Consider the following 20098-nt stretch of genomic DNA (forward strand, 5'->3'; position numbering starts at 1 on the left):
CACACTGTAGATGTCAGAAGAATGAGTCTGCCATGCTGTGGACAGCACATCCCTTGTGCTCATGGTTACAAAAATGGCATGTGCAGCATGCATTAATGGGTTCCTAAGAGATGTGAGCCATTGACTAAAACGTGGTGACATATGCTATATTTTCATCCAGGCTGGAAGTTGGTCCAAGGCCTTTATAGACAGAGAATTTTTTTTTTCTCCACATTTTGTCACATTTTGTCATTTTTCCACCCCCTTTTAGTCAATACTTTCTTGTAGTGGAAGTCTTTTGGGGGTATTTCTGCACATATAGAAACTAAAACCTTTACCCATAAAATAGCTCAAGCTCGGTCAGTCTGGATGGAGAGTTAGACTAACCCGTTAAGTTTATTATCTTAAAAATTTATCTCTGCAATCAGAAAAGTGTGCAAAATGTCAGGTATTTTTTCTTATCTTCATAAGGTGGCTTTTTATTTTTTGTTTAATTTTAGTTGCTCAAAACAAACACTGGAGAAGTAGTGTCAAAAAAGAGAAATCGTTTGAAACCAAAAACTGTGGAGAAATTGTTGTTTCTTAATAAAAATGAATGAAATCATCCAAGTTACACAAGCATTAGCCTATTCACTACACCCTCCCTAGTTCCACAAGCACTTTCACTGTCCTCTGCCTGATTAAGCTCATGCCATTTTTCTAGAGTTACAGAAAAACATTATTACACAACATGCCATATCACAACACTACTATTTTGGGAATAATTACACACAGAGAATACATTCAAACAATATTTTATTATACACATATGTGTATACATAATTTATGTGGACAAATGATTTCGTCCTACACCTTTTGTGAAATCATTCCCAAGAGCCATATTAGATAAAAATTCAATGCATCACATGTGTTAAGATACAGCTGGCTGTGATTATACACCTGGCCAGTAGGTGGTTTCGTGTGCACATGAAGCCTCAAGAAATGAACCCTTTCTCGAACCATTTGGCTCAAGTGGTACAATGCCTCATGAGGCTTCATCTCACCATCACTAATTGTTATGCACTGATAAATGCCTAATTTAGTTAAAAAGGTTGAAGTCATTTTTATATTCATTAGACAGAAATATACACACAAATATATAATGTTAGTTTTGATAATTTTGGCTCATTGTATTTTCTACCATTTTTTTTCTTCCACTCAACTTTCCATAGCGCTTGGATACACAGTCGACTTTTTTCAGTGGGTTAATGACCTACTTTCTCTGCTTTGGAATCTGTTGGACAGCTGTCAAGTCAGTAGACTTCTACCTGACCTTGTAGCCCTTAGCTTAACATTTCATTTAGAAAGTCTTATTTAATTTGATATGAAATGTTCTATTTTTCTGGAAAACTGGATTTTAGATTTTCGCTAAGCCTCAATAAAATAAAAAATGAAGGAGTTCAGACGTTAAGCTGAATTACGAAAGTAAAGGCAAGTCTCACTCAGGGCGCTATTAATGACAGAACTACCTGCTTTGATGATGAATAGGATTGATTTCGGTATTCCGAACTGCATTCATCGGTTTTCTTAAAAAGCCGAGACATACAGTATTCTTGCCTTTATGTAATGTCAATGCGATTTATTAACATTGAGTTGTTCTATTGTTTTATTATTATTATTTTAAGTCTTTCGCATCGAGGCGATGAAGCAACACACTGCGAGACAGCGCGAGCGTAAACAGTCCTCAGCTTTCTCACATCCAGCTGCACCAGCGGGACAACAGCCGCCCCTCCTCAGAGCCAGAGCGCTGACGCTTTTCTTCTTCTTCTTTTTTTAATTTTACGCACAGCCATGATTCTGACGCACAGGTGAACTTCTCTTCCCTCAACCGCGCAGCAACAACAACTTAACGTGGAGTAAAGTGTTCTCCCGTCTAACCAACCCGAAACTTCACGCGCTCCTCACTTGAGAAGCTTTAAAGTTTAACCCAGAGCCATGTCCAGGAAGAAGGCAGCGAAGGGCAAAGGGACCTCCAAGAGCCCAAAGGCGTCTCCGAGCAGCGGGCGGACGGCGAAGGGTCTGGCCGCAGCCGGCGCTCCGTCCTCGGCTCTGGTCTACCCGAGCAGACCGTCCATCAGTAACAGCGGCGAGTTTTACGACATCGCTTTCAAGGTAAGCAAAGCTGGTATTTTTGAACGCCTCCCGAAACGCTCGCGCGGGTGAACCTGTCAGTCAAGGAAAGCACGTGCAAGTTTTCCCAGCTGCAAATCCCACTAATTCGGCTTCACGCGCGCTGCTTTAATTCTAATGCTTCTTATTCCTAAAAAAAAGTGAACTAAAGCGCCTCAGTGAGATTTTATTAGCTATTATTTGAAACCTTTACAGTATTTTGGTGACATATGGGAGCGTATGTGTTGTACACAAAAGTAAAATACGAAGAGTTTTGAAAATGCACAAAAACAAGTTGCATTCATTCAACCACATTACTTCTATGTGGTTGAAGTAATGTGTTTTGAAGAAATACCGTAAATTAGTTGTTTTCACATCCTTTGAATGCCATTCATGGTGCTTGTAAACCTAAAACGGTCAGTATTCTTTCTTTTGGATGCGGCTTGTCTATATAGTTTAATCTTTGAGTAGTGCGCCACAGTCCAGTGCAATAACCCAGAGGAGATGATGGAGACAGGTTTCTATAATTAATGAGATCAATTAACTGCAGAGCAGGAGGAGGCTTTTGCTGGAGCAGGAGTCCAGCTGATAAAATATGTTTATTGCACCTACACACCCTGCAGTAGTAGAACATAATCATATATCTTTGAAGTTGTCATCATTAAAGCATATATACACAAATTAGATGCAATATTTTAATGCAGTGAGTGAGGTTCATGAATGGATTTTATATTTCAACTTTGACCTGAAATGAGACATTTAGCAATGCATTATATATTGTTTAACAAAAATAATAACAAGAAAAATAAAATGGTCAGTATTTTTTTTCTTTTTTTTTTTTTGGTTAAATGGTGATTTGGACCAAAGATGAGTTGACCTGGATTGTTTCTAATCCAAATAGATGTTTTCAGTCTTTAAATGCGTAAAAGAAGAGCAAACATTGTGGACATTCATGCAAAATCTAACGATCCCATGCTTTTTTTTTTTTTTCGCTATTGCATAATAGTGAGATTATAAATTTAATATATTGGGTTTAAGTGACAACTATCTGCAGGTAGCAGTGTTTCCCACTTCTTATTTCACAAAAACATTGTGCCAATGGAGCTCAGTGCTGCCCCCTATCAGCACTGATAGGGCACAGTACTTTCTTCCTCACCATGCACATTTTCACTATGTTTTTATGGCCAATCAGAAGATTGACTCAGTTTATTCATATAGTGCCAATTTACAACACATCATCTGAGGGCACTTTTCAAAAATCAACTCAATCATGCACACTGTCACTCACGTTCATTCAGGAGTGGATTAAAAGTGTAATCAAACATACATATTGGCAATACAAAGAGAAATGGCAATGGCCGTGCGTGACACAGAGCCACAAGAGATGAGGTAAAGCCCACCATTGCCTCGCCTCGCACTGCTTCCAAATATTTGAACGAGCAAAATCAGCAATTTTGACCACAAAAATGTTTCATTCATGAAGCAAATTTCTAGAACAGTCAAATGGACATATTGATTCTTCTCTTGTCACTGTTGGCATTTGACTTGTCATAGTGACTCACCTGCCTCCCCTCACTGCACGTCACTGCACAATGGAAAGCCAAATCAGAGGCTGGTGATGAATTATGTCCAGTTCCTGAATAACCTGGATTCCTTTTAATTCTTTGGAAATGCTGGCACCATGTGTGGATTAGCTTTATCGTCACAGTGTCTTGCTAGGGAGGTTTTTTGCCTCTTAATTTTTGTTTTGTTATTTTGTTTTTAACTCTTGAGGCATAAGGATTAATAATGGTTATTGATGTGTGTTTCTTCCAGAAAACCTGACAAGCCCAGTGGTAAGGGCTTTAGGGCAGTCTACCGCTGCGTTTTTGTGTTCAAAAATATGAAAAGTTACAAAAATATGAAGGTGCATCATAATTTGGAAGAAAAAGCGTGTGAGGCCAACGGGCAAGTGCAAGGACGAGACAATTCATTGCATCAACTACAAACCTAACTTAATCTGTTTTTACTGTTACTGATGAATAAAAAAAAAAAAAAAACCTATTTAAAAGTATATAAATGACACTTAGCCTGGTGGAGGGCAAGTAAAACCTAGTGGCCCGCCAGGCTTAAATTACTCTGTGGCTCTACATAAATCACTTCATAGGCCGACACAGACGAAGAAAAGCTGAATGGAAATGCAACAGTTTCAGAATTTTGTTTGCAAAAGTTTTACACCACCTACCATTTCCCTTCCACTATAAAATTACAAACTACTTTGTGTTGAAATCCCAGTTAATCACATCAAAGTTTGTGGGCTGACATCATGACAAAATGTGGACATTTTCAAGCGTCAGGGTACTTAAATAATTGTAAACGGTTATTACTTGAGGGCCAGTTTTATGCTAATGCTAATGCTCTGCTGCACTCAGTCTCCACATGCTTTAGACCGAGTCGTGCATAAGGTGATGTAATTACTGTTAAATGCATGCTGGTAATTCAGCAGTTCACAGTAGCTTTCCAGTGAGATGCAGAGATATGTTGAACATATGAGTGCTCGTTATATTTAGGTTTTTAGAATTTATATTGGACTCTACAGGGCTTCCATTCAAACATTTATGTAAATGTTTCACGCAAAGCCACAGTCGGTTTCCTTTTTATGACAAAAGCTGTTGAGTTGAACAGTGCCTACTAGGTCACACCTAACAGTAAACATATTCTTGTGATCCATGCCACCATTACTGTTTTAATAGGCAGAGTGTTTCTTTTGGTGTTTGTTTGTTTTGGGTTTTTTTTTTTTTTACACCAAGAGAAACATGTTTAAACTTTCTTTTGAAAATCCAAAATGTCAGTCATATGACACGAGGAACAACTGAGATGTGGACTGCATGTGAACAAAGTGAGATCTGGGAACTTTATCGACCGATGAAGTTGTCGGTGTTATTTCCAATATCTGAGCAGGGCTTAAGAGATTTAAATATTAAACACTTAATAGATTAAGCGATGGATTATCAGGGACGACGGACCACAGATGGAGAACGGGGAGGTAATTAGAATTGTAAAAATGCAAATGGAAGACTTAATCATAACCTGCGCTGAGGAAATGTCAACCCAATCTTCCATCGCTCATGTACTGATTTGAACTCTGTCATGGACAGCCCATCTCTGCATTAAAGCGACACATTTTGAAACTGTTCACTGTTTTAAATGCTGCATCTAGTTGCTGAAAATGAATGATTACATTTAAATTTCATCAGGTGGGTAAACCATATGCTGTATTGTTTCTGCTTTAGGTGATGCTGGTGGGGGATTCAGGTGTGGGAAAGACCTGTCTGCTGGTCCGCTTTAAAGACGGAGCCTTTTTAGCCGGCAGCTTCATCTCCACCGTCGGCATCGATTTCAGGGTATGCACTCACACACGCTCACATGAAGACATTCTGAAGGTCAATGTGTTCAGAGGTCAACACCTTGGGATTCTTGTTTTACAATGCCATAAAAAACAACTAATAGATTTTGAAGGTTTCTGTATTTTGTCATGTTACAACCACAAACTGTCATGGATTCTATGTGACAGACCAACGTGGTTTTCAATTTTTTTATTTTTTTTTTTACAAAGACGGATCTGAAAATTACAGCAGGCTTTGTTTTACTTTCAAGTTTTGCCACATTGTAGTTCTTGCTGTTTGTTGAGGGTCCTGCTGGAAGGTTGATCTCTACCTCGGTCTCAATCGTTTTGCAGCTTCTGACAGTTTTTTTCTGGGAATGGCCTTATTTGACTCCGATCAGCTTCCCTGTTGAAGCATTCCCACAGTATGATGCTGCTACCCCCGTGTTTCACTGTGGAGACGGCGTGATGTGCTATAGTAGATTACTGTCACACATTGCAAGTTCAGTTTTTTTTCTTCTAATGCTATCCCCTCATCAAAAACATCCCGGGATTGGTGCTTTGATTCTTCCTTGCATGTTTTGAGAAATCCTTTAACTTCCTGTGGTACCCATTCAGCTCTGCTAAACGCCTGGGTAGACATGGCTCTGCCTTCGAGAGCTGCAATTTCAAAGCGACTCCCTTACTCAACGCCTTCAGACTAGTGGATCTGCACATATTTAAACATTGTTAAAGGGTTAATAGAAGAGCGATGTTGTGATGACTTTCTGAAAGCGGAGCTTCAGGAAGAGGAGGAGTTTTTAAAGAGATAGAGGCCCAATTTGAAGGCGTTAAATTAGGAAGTAAAATTTCTCTTGAAACCATATTTGATATACATAGCCCTTTTGTAACAAAGTTAACAGTTAGTTGATTATTTTACAAAGTGGCACTATGTGCCTGGAAAACGCACAATACTGCCTCTTTAAATATAAAAATAAAAGCTTGGATTCGTCTGATTTTCCGTTTTTGTTGTGGCTGCAGAAAGAACATGGCAGTCAGGAAAAATAAGAACTTGAACATCAAAGCATATGAGTTGTGCTTCATGAATCCCTCTCTGTGTTAAATATTTCTGCTGTATTATGACTGAGATTCCCTTTCCTCTAAGGTGTCACAGATGAATATTATAATGACATCCTCAGAACTATTTATAATTACCTTCCTTCAGAAAAGAACCGACCCTTAAATCTAGAATCCGTTAAAGTCTGAACATTTCCTAACATCATTAGTAGTTAATCAAGAGTCTTTCCCTTGAACCAGATGTTTTCCACACCCAGCAACACGTTTGACCTGAATAAAGCAAACATATTAACAATAGTTTAAAAAGACTCTGTTTTGATGGGTGAATGGATTGTTATTTGTTTTACTGCTCGTGGCAAACCAAAGTACTGGCTACAGTGCCTTGAGGGATAATTACAGAGCGGTGTCACAATGGCAATAAAAAAAACTAACCACCCATTAATCGTGGCTGCTGATGACTAGGAGAGGTGACCGGTCTCTGTCTTTTACTGCCTTGCTGCTCCCTGAAGCAGGACAGCCACAGAATCTGACACAGCGCTTTAGAGAAACCCACCCCAACACCACCACCACCACCCAGGAGGTTTCTGAGCCCCGATTCACTGATGCTGTCAAGCAGAGCTGCTTCTGGGGGAATAATAGAGTAGAAAGATGATCAAATCAGGTCAGTAAACACAGAACTGAAAGGTGGGATTCAGCAGCGCAGCAGACTGCTTCAGGATATGTAATAATTGACATGTATAAGTTTGGTTAATCACAACTAAAGAAAGGTTCTGGCATCTCTGTTAAAGTCATCTTATAGCAGTATTTCAGTAGAACATTGTTTTGTCTCAATATGTCAGGGAGACTGATTACCCAAGTGTAGTTTTGTGTTCCTGCTCACACCATTGATTGCTTCCTATTTTAGATCCAAACTCCTCTAAATATATTCTTTTTCATCTGCAGAATTTGAAAGTTCTTTGATTCTTAGTTGTTTTTTTCCAGGCTGGAGTTGCTACACTCCCACTCACTCGCTGTAACCGAGTCAGCCTCCGTTGCTACGGCTGCGTACCAGTTCTCTATTCCCAACGAGTTCAGCTGAACAAAAATGGAGTTTGCTATCGCACACGGTGGCCCTCGGGTAACAGAGACAAGAAATGCTTTGTCAGGGTTGAACAGTTAGTCCTGACTGAGATTTCATGTTGACTAGCAAAAATATGGAACATTTTTATGTTATTTTTTATCGTTTTTATTAGTTTTGCGTTTTTACAAACAGAAAAAATAGAAAATTGTAAACTGTGCTGCCAGTCACCTTACATGAGTATGGGATACGGAACAGAAAGGAAAAAAAAAAAAAGCATAAAAAAAAAGAAAATAATTGAAAAAAGAAGCTTTTCCACCTTTAAGGGAGGTGATGGCTACTCTGACTTCTTTCTGAGAGACTGGAGCACCTTAGACTTCTTGTTGTTATATGGAAGATTTTAAAGCTGTGGCCTAAAGGCAGGTCACTGCATAACAACCCAATGGCAAATATTATGCAAAGAGGAAAGGTCAAAGGTTCCTTTCTCTCCATCCTCCAACCTAATGAAAGGGTGTAACAGTAGGGGATGATGTGGCAGTAGTGGTGCCCAAAGTCGGCCCTTAAGGGCCAACATCCTGCTTGTTTCAGTTCTCTCCCTGAACTGGGAGGGAGAGAACAGGGAGAGAACTGAAACAGCAAGTCAATGTTCTTCTTAGGCCTGTAATGAGCCATCATTGGATCCAGGTGCGTTAAACCAGGGAGCAAACTAAAACATGCAGGATGCCGACCCTCCAGGACCGACCTTGGGCACCCCTGAGTCAGAGGGTCCTGTGCCACTGGTGACTTTGTTAAAAACTAGGCAGCTTGTTTTTTTTCCCCAACACCAAAAACATGCAGACATTTCCCACACAAAGAACAGAACATTCAGTCTGTTACAGTTTTATGTTTTCAGGCCTGATGTTTATCTTACAGTTATTAATAAGTGACTGCTGTGGTAGATTAGCTACCACCTCATTTAAACCTGCTGTACTGATGATCTGCCAGAGAGTTGGTGTGTGGGTTGCCTTTTTTTAGTTTTATCTGAACTCAAACACCGAATTCTGCAGCACTTTACATGTTAAGGTTGTCAAAGTCAAGTTAGCATAACCAACCTACTTCCTTCTTCCTCACTAATTATTTTTTAATTGAAACTTTTTTATGATCTGGTTATCTAGTTGTTGTAATGCTGACAATTAGTAGCAAAGTACTGTGTCCCTTTTTCTTTTATATTTCAGGGATTCATTTAAGATTTAAGGTGTTGTGTTGAGAACTTGGCAGCTAAAACCAATGGCTGTCATTGACAGTGAGCAGCTTTTTTTTAATCCGTCATCAAATAGCTAGTGACGTCACGCTGCATTGTGTCTATAACCACTTAACTGAGATGTTTTCATATTTCATCCACGATACTAACGATCATCGTCAGCCATCAATGGAGATGTTGACATTTTATTCACCCAAAATCTTTCAAGTTTCCATCACTTTGCGGCCGGTTTCATTCATTATCAGCAGACTGAATGTTTCTAATTCTTGTCAGGCCCACATTCATACATGTAGACAAAGTAATAGTGTGTGATGTGTTTTGTAAGGACGTTTTCTCTAATATGTGACAGATTGAATACGGTTTTTAAAGCTGCTTTGTTTTGACTTTAAAATCACACAAAACATTTAAATGGTCCTTCCATTATGACTATTCTAAATCTTTCCTGATACATCTTGCGTCTCTCCAGATCATTGCAGTGTCAGGTGTTGGTGTAGAGCATTTGTAATTTAGTACTTTTATGTATGTGCTTTATAAAAAGAGCAAATACATAAGTCAATTTAACTCAATTCAGCTCTGTTTTTTTCAGTATCAGTCAATATTAAATCTCAGATATTGATACCAGCAGTGAAAAAAATGGATTGTTCCATCCCTGCTTTATTTTTTTAATATGTTCAATTTTAGTGAGTTTTGCGCTGATCAGTTTTGGCAAGTGGAACCGAACACAAAGAGTTTTGTGACGCGCATTTAAATTGTACTTTAACAAGGCAGGCAGTTATTTTAAATAAAGACTGTTTATAGCTTTTATTTCCTTTTTAAAATATAAAATTATCTTTCAAAAACTACACTTTGAATTTACTTGGATTATGTTTGACACCAAACCCTAATCGGATGCTTGTGAAAGTGACAAAATCAAAGACAAAAGAAATGTTGGCGTGAAAGTATTTCTTTCTAATCCAAGTATGGTAAGCAGTCAATATTTATAGCAACTAGGGCTGGGACTTTAACACATTAATTTCAATTAATCAGTGTCATTAGTTTGAACATGTTGGAATGCTTGTTTATTTTGTATTTATTTATTTTACATAGCAGAGCCTCTAGCAGGAACCTTAGCGTTGTGTTTCTGGTACGCCCTGCAAATCTGACGCACAAGCAACATGCGCAAACAGTGATGGATGATAAAGCTGCTTCCACTGGGGGATAAATTTTGATTGAAAAATGGCCTGATGAGGCGCTGGACAAGACCTTCAAATGATCCTGAAACACTTGAAAGGTGAATAGGTATAATAGTACTTTGCAATCTGATGGTTTAATAACCCACACAACAGTTAAAAAAAAAACAACAATCAATATCTGTTATGTCTATCAATTTAATAATGTGGCAACAAAAATTAATTTTTGAATTGAAAATGTTGCTTATTTAGTCAATATGCAGTCTTTAAGTTGTGGTTAATTAATTACAGAGCCTTCAATTAACTCAAGTAGAATTTTTAATGGCGTCTCGGCACTAATATTAATTTCAAATGAGATGTTGCTCAACTAGTTGTGAGAGGGCAGTCCAGGTTAAATGAAGCTCTGTTTCCAAATCCATCAACATACTGTGGTATCAAAAAAATCTATTTAAATATCATGTAAATTGAAAAAGTACATTGTTTTATCTAGAGGGAAACAAAGAGCTACTTCTCTCATCTTTTGGAAATGTATTCCGGTCTTTGTGCCCATCAGGCACTGAAGTGTAGTAAAGCAACTCCTCTTTAGTTAATATATGCAGTTAATGCAGGAGTCGGAGTTAAAAAGCAGCACTTTTCAGCACCGTCAGGGATGTGCTCCGGTGACCTTTGCGATAATGAGGTGAAGGTGTCAGAAACCTCGAAGCAGAGGGAACGTTTTTCTGGAAAAGAGGGTGGACTTGTGAAAACCTTCTGTGCTGTTTATATTTTTCCTGACAGAAAGAGATGACGCACCAGAAATCAAACTTCAAACGTCGCCCTCAGTCCGTATTGTTTTCTCTCAGTTAGAATTGCTGATGAGTTTCATCTGTTTCCACACTGGAAGATGTTTTATTTTTACTAACACCCCTTCACCTCTGAGCCTTAGATATAAATATCTGCCCCTTATTTTTTTTATTCATTTTTTTAGTCCTTTTAGGTAGAGTTGCAATTCACCGGATAGGTCAACTTATCTAAATAGCTACAATTCTGTCATCTTGAGGCACTTTTACCACAAAAAGTAATTTGAGTTCAATTATACATACAATCTAACAATCCCTCTTAGTGAGCATGCATGTGGCGACAGTGGAGAGGAAAATCCCTCCTTTAACAGGAAGGAAACTCCAGCAGAAACGGAACCTGGCTCAGATTGACATTACGTTAGTGTATACTTGTTCCTTCATACACTAATAGTTGTTACTTTACCTTTTAGCTTAGCTAAGTTATAACTGAAACACACAGCTAAATGGTTGAATAGTTGTATCTTTGTTGCATGTACAGGTGCAAGTGTTGTTTTTGTTTTTTTTGTTGCTTCTTTCTACTTTAAAAGTTGAAATATCCTCTAATCCTTTGCTGCCTTTTTCTTTACAAGAACAATATAATGAATAGAATTTTATTTAAAAGCACTTAAAAACAAGTACACTAAAGCAAATAAAAGAACAATCAAGAGTTACAACTTGTTCACTCCATAAACCATGGCGTCAACATACCAATTTACAACAAAATGCACTTGCGTACAGCATTAGAGGCATAGTTTGATGCCATTTTTTTTTTTCTTTGATTGGAAAGTGGTTGGATATGGAAAAGCACTCTAGAGTAGAGCGTTCTAAAAACTTTATCTTGAACTTTTTTAACTTGTCAGCTTACATGGGATACAGAGAAACCAGGTTTTAGACGATTCATGATGGATAACTTGATTATGACACTCAAGACATTTAAATTCTCAATGGAAAAGAAAGAGTTGACCAGCAAACATTAGAAACATTTCTCCTATTCATTGCATCGCCCGACTGTCTGGTTTCATCCGTAGCCTCTCCAAGGTCATGCTCCTCCTGGTTTAATGCAACAGCTTCTGATCACTGGACTCAGTTTCTTTTGATTCTTCTGGGAAAATCAGCTTAACTTCCCACTCCAACTCCTGCATACTGATGGTCTGGACTGCTGCCAAATTTAAGAGCCACTCTTTTGCTGTTTTTCATCGTTGCTTGTCTTTTAGTCGAACACTGACCTGAAGTTTACAGCCTGCTGATGCTGGTTCTGGTCCATTCTGTGTTTTTCTGTCTGATTTGGTTTTAAGGAAGTGATGAACCAAAACAGCAATTAATTATTAGGATAATTTGTCCTTAACAAACCCTGTCAGTTATCTGTGGTACACAACGCTGGAACTAATGAATAATATAGCAGTTGAGTCATTTTTTTGATTAATTTCTTGATTAAATAATCAAATAAATGCAGGTTTTCTCTCAAAACCTGCATTTTCCTGAAATGTCCCCCGCCTGCCTTTTACAGTCTGACTGGGAACATTGTTTCAGTTTATACAATTAGCTTTCTAGATGCATTGTGAAAAAAATAAAATAAATGTAGCTTGTTACATGGTTTCAATGGTTTTGTTAGTGGGTATTTGTTTGCAATAAAATCTTTCTGTATTGATCTTGATAAATATATATACAGTAAGAAGAGAAAGAATAAACTGAAGCATACCATTTGTTTCTATTTGTAACATTGCACTTGATCTTATTTGTACTTGTTGCAAGGCAACAGTGCTACCAACTGCGCCACTGTGGAGCCCTCACATTAGAAGTATTTTTTTCTTGAAAATAATCTTTTTCACTAAGCCCACGTTTAACACTCCTGTCTCAAATGTCATGTTTTCATCAGCTGTAAGCAGGAAATCATCATAGTTAACAGAAATAGACTTGACGTTCACAATGTTGTCAAAATCACTGTGTGCAAGAAGCAGAGTTTAACTTAAAGTATCGAATCATCATCCAAAAACTGGACAAAAGTTTGTGTCAACATATAATAAATTATTGCAGCTGTCATGGCACACCTTATCATTTCCATTATAATATATGAGGTTAGATTATTGTCTGTGGTGTATTTATTTTTGACAGAGGGCTCCTAACAGAGATCAGATAAATGCTTTGAAAATTCACCCAAATGCTCCATTTGTACAGTTTTAGACAATAGAGGCTGTGAATTCCTTCTCTTCTTATTCTCATCATCTTTAGCTTCTGAAGCAGTTTGGCTTCTGTCTCTGGTGGTTCCTCAGCAGCTGTTTTCAGAGTGAAATGTTGCTGGGAACATTAAGCATGAGATTACAGTAAGCTGTCTTTCCTAAGCGCGTAAGGCAGCGTGTTCATGAGAAACGTGTTCATTTGAGAGGAGAACTGCTCAGAGAAACATGCTGGATCTCCTGACTGTTATCTCTGTAATTAAATGAGTAAATTAGATGGTTGTTTACTGGCACACTGAGGAGCACGTTGCCTTCCAAAAGTATTGAGGCACCGTAATCTTGCGTTTTTGTCATTCTGAAGCCATTTTATTGGGATGTTGAGCACAAGCACAAAAGAAATGGTGAATTGGTGAATTGGAAGAAAAAACATTTTTTTTTAAGTAATCATTGCAATATTGTGTGTACAAAGGACAGTTTGGAGCGGAATATTTGTTGACAAATGTATTCAATGTGTTTTAAACCTGCGTTTTTCATACGAACATAACATTCAGCCAGAGAGTCTTATGGCAAATGAGGAGGAAGGAAGAAAGTAGGCATGTATGACAACTCAATTTGTGATCACAATATGTACCATAATGAAAGATCTTCTAATCTCTTGCTGCCCTAATAAGAATAATCCTCAAAAACAGATGAAGAAAAACCATACTTGAAAATTTCACACAAAATGCAGGTTAACTGTCAACAAGATTGCAGAAGACGAGCATAACTTGAGGTCATCTATTGATAATTCCTGTGGGGTTTTGTTTTTCTTCGTAATGTTATATGTATCGCACGGTTGAAAAATTGCAATGTGACACCACCCCCTTTACTCTAATGCTCCTAAATAGAATAAGTAAATATCCACCTGAGTGTAATTTTCTCAGTACAAATCCAGCTGTTGTGTGGGGAGCTGAGATGTTTGCTAAAGAACATTAGTTAAAAAGTTGCCTTAAAAAAGAAAAAGAAGTTGCCAAGATTATATAATATTTTGAAGATACTTTAAAGATCACAGAAAGGTGATCTATCCAGGTGAGACAAAATGAAACGTATTGGTTTGGATTCCAAACAAAAATGTCTGCAGCTCATCACCGTAAACACACCGTTCCTATGGTGAAATGAAAAGTATTGCAGAGATCACAGATTTTGTTTGAAATACGTGATGTTTGCTGCGTTACCAAGACAAACCTGAAGCTGATTTTATTACTCTGCCTTGGGCAGAAGTGAAGACAAATGATCTGGGTTGTTGTAGTTTCTGTTTTGGACCTGATTAATTGATTCCTGGTGTGTGATGGGCCTGAAGTCATAAACACACACACTCTCACAGTCCAGCCTGCTTGTCTGCTCCGTTTTACCTTTTTCTGTTTTGCATCACATGACTCCTCAAGTACTTGTTGTACTCCCAGGAGACCGTTGTTATGGGCTAGTAACCATGACAACATAGCAACTGTGTGGCCACTGCTTCTATCAAATTCTGCCCGTTTAGCAAGGCAGATGGCTCTCGGGCTTGTTTTGCCTCAGGTTTGCCTGAGGTGGAGATGTCGACTGTTTGGATGTTGCCGTACCAGCTGAGTAACCGTGACAACATCTGGAGACGGTGGCAGATTTTCAGATGGGTCTGTCCACGCACCGTTTTGATTCTTGCCACGCTGGATGTTGGAAAGCTTTACCTCACACTCGCAGCTGACTTGTGTTCTCTGAGAGCTGGAAGCCTCCCAAGTCAATCAGAGTGGTTCAGTGAAGGCTGCTGAACAGCTCCACTGGAGGGAGACGAGGTTAAAGCGTTGCTCTGCTCCCCACGCAAGGCTGCACATGGAGAATTGATTTCTTCTAGTGAGAAAATAATTATTTTCTGCTCGCAGCATGACGGAGTGGTTGATTGTATCCGAACTGCTCATGAAAACACAACGCACGTTTTTGGCGTTGTCGGTGGGTTTTTGTTGGAAATGTTAACATTTTCAACAAAACTTGGAATCTGGTCTCAACTTTTGGATAAAATAAAAAATATTGAAACTAGTTTAGGTTTCACCCACATCATGCGTCAAAGGACAGTTATCCCTGATGCTGGCAAATGCGTGAAAACTTATGAATTGGAAGAAAGTTACAAAAAAAAAAATCTTTAAAAATTGTCCTCTCTATGTTTTCTGTCATTTATCAAATAGAAATAATTTAGGTAATTCTGACCTAAAACAAGACAATTTTGGTCTAGCCTTTTCCTTGGAAAGAGGCATGCATGTCTTTTTATTCAGTGCATGTAAACATCTTCAAGAAAAAAAAAAAAAGGGTCCAGCTCCAGATGGTGATGTCTGAAGCTTCAACACTCACACCCTTTCTACAACAGATGTTTTGCAGAACAGGAATTTTCTTTCCACTTTATCCATCGGTATGTAAAGATTTTTCCACTTATCGACCACTTGCAAAAATATATAAATGTCCACAAAAGTTTACACATACTCTGCAAGCTGGGAGTAATCAAGCCACTTCTACTTCTGTTTCTGAACCTTTCTACCGACTAATCTACACATAGTCTGAGGGACGGCATTTCACATTTGATCGTAGTCACTCCATCATTTATAACTAGAAATATTGTAGGAAGGAGGTCAAGTTGTTACATAAATCAAAGGAACAGGTCTCCCTTAAAACACAATGCTGAGTCATTCAGTTTGCTGCCGCTCACGGGATGTAAAATATGGTTGTCTGATTAATTATTTTACATGGGTGAATGAATTTTTAGTTGGCTGGAAAGAGCAGGCTGTTAGCAAACGGCCTCATCGCGCGAGGAAAAGATTTGTCTCTGATTTATCGCAGTCGTGAGAAATCACAACACAGCTGCTAAAACTTCTGTTCCCTCCATATGGAGCGCCGTCTCATCTTCATTGTTATTTTTCACACGACTGCAACTTCACACAGGCTGCGCGTTTGCTTTGAGCAGTTTGTTCCAAGGAAATAATTTTAGCAAAAATATTATCACTGAAAAAAATCCGTGATTTTTAGATTTTTTTATGTATTTTTTAAAATTTTTATTTCTATTTTGGTCTGGCTAAAATTGTAGGAATTAAAAATAACTTTTTATTTATGACCCAACAGTTTAAGTTAATTTAAAAGGACCAGCCAGTTGTAGTGCAAAAGCAAAGAAATCCCAGGCTGCTTAGGAAGCTCGTACTTTCACCATATTTTAACTCCAAGCACACATTTCATACTAATTCAATAGAATCTACAGTGTAGGTTAAATTCCAATTTCTTATTTTTCACCACACAAATTTGACCATTTGTTTTTCTCTGTTCAGCCTTGCTGTTATCTGGTAAAAATATAAAGAAACAGAAAAGTACATAGAAAGTACAGTTTCTTTTTTTAAAAAGTTCACAGACCATCTGACTTTCTTTTAAGCATGAGATGAAATGAGAAGTCAGTTCAGCCGCCTTAGCCAGGAAATCTTCTTACAGTCTTATATTTAAGACATGCAGGACAGGATTCCTACAACCAAACATCACATAATTGGCTTTTAGGCCAATTATGTGAATGTTGTAGGTAATGTTGCTGAATGTTGTAGGTAATTTTATGCTTTTTACACAGGCAAAATTTCAAATGTGGAGACCTTACAGATTACATTATTTTAGTATTGAAAGGTACAAAAAGATGCCATCAAGCACTTAATTTATCTTCATCCATTGGTAGAGATGAAGGATAATAACGCTGCAGCTGCTTGTCTTTCACCTCCTTAGATGATCTGAGCTAATCATGTTTTTCTTTAGCTCTTTTTGTAATGTCAGATCACTCTATATGTTATTATGTTATTGTTGTGTGCCAGTGAATCCAGCTAGCTCTTTGCATTCAAATGAGATTCATAGTTTTTGTAATACTTGTCATCACTTTCTTAGGCCACTCTGGGTGATATGTACATTTTGTTTGAGGTAAAATATTGTTCTTTTTTGTTGTTTTTGGCTTAAAACATTAAAATAAACGGTACACGTATGCAATTCATCACTCTTATTATTACAACACAGTTTTTAAATAACAGTTAATTAACTATGAGGCATGTCTGTAGCAAGATGGCTGCAGGTTGGTTACCTGAACAGCCTACAACAATTCACACACAGCTCATTAATTAAGCTAATCAACCAAGCCATGTTTTTTTTCAAGCCATGGAGAACATGCCAGCTTCATGCAGGAAGCCACGGCCGGGCATAGTAACCAGGGTTTTCTTGCTGCTTTTGATCAACATCTTTTTTCAGATTTTTGCGTCACTAATGTGAAATAGTAACTGTGTTTCCACCAACAGTTTTTGCATGGTTTATTGTTTTTCTCTTTTCTCGCTTTCCACTAAAAACTGGATGGTAAAAGTCTTCAGTCTGGTGCGTTGGTGTCAACTAGGCCTTTTCAAAGCATAATTTTGTTTAGACTTGATTATTCATGTTGTTGTTTGTTCTCTTGTGTATTTATTTTGGATATTTAATATGTCTCCCAGTTCCAGTGTTGAATGTTCATTAGGATTTAGAGTTTATTGATAGTTGAGAATGTGCTCTTGCATTATTGTGCCATTATCATTATATTACTCAGATTATCTCAAAACAACAGTATTATCATTTGTCGCAGTAACTTCTGGAACAATTTATCATCCAGCAAAATTTGTCATCGAGACACAGACCGCCATCAGATGGTGGGTCTGTGCTTTCCCAGAGACACAAAGATTATAAAAAGTGTCAAACCTGTACAGAGGAGGGAACTCTCCATTTGAGTGGTTCATGCTGCTTCCTACAGCAATGCATACCGTCAACATCTGACAAAATTACGCATTGCTCGGCCTTGGTGATTGGCACCAAACCAACCGATGGTTTGGGAATCCGTCTAATTTGCATCTCTGTTCTTATTTGCAACATTGTTAAAAGTTCTCTCAAAATTCACATGACAATTGGATGGAAACAGTTTGTAGCTTTACTCAAAGTTGGCACATTGTGAGGATCTCGTAAGGTTTCTCGTAAGGATCTCGCAATAGTAGATTTTAAAAACTGGTCTCCGTTTAACATTTTACACACAATATACTCCAGTTAAAGTTCGCTGGCATTTTATCTAACATCTTTAAGCTTTCCTGACCTAAAAACATTCCCAATAACAACATTTTCTGTTTGGATGAAAAAGGCCAATGTTGCACTAGGAAGACTGATCTCTTAGGAGTTGAATTTATGAACACAAGTGATAGACTGTTTTATCTGCTAATTGCGATTTGGAGCAGAAGAGTAGAAGAACAAATTGTTCCTCTGATTAGAAAGTAAGAAGTAAACACTATTGGCATTCCAAAATTAAAGATTTGGAAAGTTATTGTGTCGCAAAGGATCTCACAATTGAGAGAAAATCAACAGAACCTTCAACAATAATCTGCATATTCAGAGCCTGGCTTTAAAACAGAAATAGAAACAAGAAGATGCAGCAGTCGGCAAATTTCCATCTCAGATGATTCTTCTGCATCCTTAACAAGTTCCATTTAGAACAATCGTGATAAAAGTATGACGTTGTGGGTCATGTGTTGTAGCCCATTGAAAAACAATCAAGAATCAACTGCCTCATGTTTAATTCCCATTATCTGAAGGGCATGATGATACCTGGATGATTAGTTAATGTTTCTTCAGTGTCCTTCATGGAAATAACGTTGTCTCCTCTCCGCCTGTACGTCCCCGCTGCAGTAAATCAACATTAATCAGATACTGGTGATGCTCGGAAATCCTGGATTAATAGAAACGGCACCAAACACAGCAGTGTAGCTATATTTCACTTTAATGTGCCGAGTATTTGAGCTATATTCCAGATTAAATTTTTTTTCCTACCGCCTTGAAAACAAATGAATACATTACCCCAGTGACGTGCGGTCAGGGGAACCAGCCATCATGGAAAGAAAGAAAATATATAATCATAAAGTAATTTAAATTGTTATATTCATCCGGTGGTTTGTACTAAAAAATATTTATTTTTCATGTAGCTTCACCAATTTCGATTTTTATTTGTTCAAAATCGCTGAATTTTCTTATTTTCCCATTCAAATGCTTGGAAGCGATGCCGGTGAGGCAGCAGCGAGCTCTGCCTCACCTTGGATTGCGCAACCCCTGGCTCTGCGCTGGCTGCTAAGCGGAGAGAGCATGTTGCTGTACGGCGTCAATAAAATGGTTTAAACAAATTTAATATGTGAACTTATTTCCAATAATTTAGCTTATGTATATAATGTACAGTGCTTTTTGTCACCAACTGTGTTTGTGTAACGTGTTTCGTGTAATGAGCGATTATAAACGGCAGAGAACAGGTTCGAGGTGAGGCAGGCAGTTCTCTTGCCTCATGGCAGGGGGCGCTCAAGATCCCAGACGTTCGTCTTGTTCACTCCTCGACTGCCGAGTAAGTGACAGCGAGCTAGGCTAAACGATTCGGGAAGCAAGTCAAGTGCAGCGATAGATTATAATAGAGATAGTGAGTTTTTGTTTTGTTTTTTAAGGAAATGTGTGTTTTGTGAGCTACAGTTTGTATGTGTAAGGATGCAGAAGTGAAACATAACCTGTAAACTGCTGTCAATCTATGCATCTATTTGCAAATCTGATTCTGATGACGTCAGTGCCTCACCAGCTATGAACCTCACCGCACGTCACTGCATTACCCAATAGGTGGTATATCATAAAGATAATGATGAACACATAGATAAGGATCATCACAAAGTTAACTGATCCCTTAACTGATCCTCATGACTGCATAAAATGAAATTTGATTATAAACTGGTGGTAGGGCAATGACGGGCATGCCATGGTGGTGTAGGGGATGGCGCGACCCATGTTTGAAGGCCTTGAGTCCTCGACGCGGCCGTCGCGGGTTCGATTCCCGGACCCGGCGATATTTACCGCATGTCTTGCCCCTTTTTTAGCTTCATCATTCTCCCATAGCTGCGCCATTTGTAAATTGCAGATATAAATAACTTTTCACCTGATTCTACCACCTGAGGTATGAATCTTTGCAGCTCTTCCAAAGTTACCATGGTCAGATTAAGTGGGCGGCCATGCTTCTCTAGGTCTGCCAATGTCTGCT

General features: G+C 38.3%; 1 protein-coding gene across 1 annotated transcript in view; it reads left to right on the top strand.

The window, feature by feature from the left end:
* Positions 1–1499: 1499 nt before the first annotated feature.
* LOC122823739 (ras-related protein Rab-26) overlaps positions 1500–20098 on the top strand; it is an 84605-nt gene continuing 66006 nt past the window's right edge. The window contains exons 1-2 of the mRNA XM_044103673.1: positions 1500–2130; positions 5400–5510. Of these exons, the coding sequence (XP_043959608.1) occupies positions 1954–2130; positions 5400–5510 (288 nt within the window). The 5' untranslated portion in view covers positions 1500–1953. The remainder of the gene's footprint in view (positions 2131–5399; positions 5511–20098) is intronic.

Source organism: Gambusia affinis, linkage group LG20, assembly GCF_019740435.1.
Source record: "Gambusia affinis linkage group LG20, SWU_Gaff_1.0, whole genome shotgun sequence".
NCBI lineage: Eukaryota > Metazoa > Chordata > Actinopteri > Cyprinodontiformes > Poeciliidae > Gambusia > Gambusia affinis.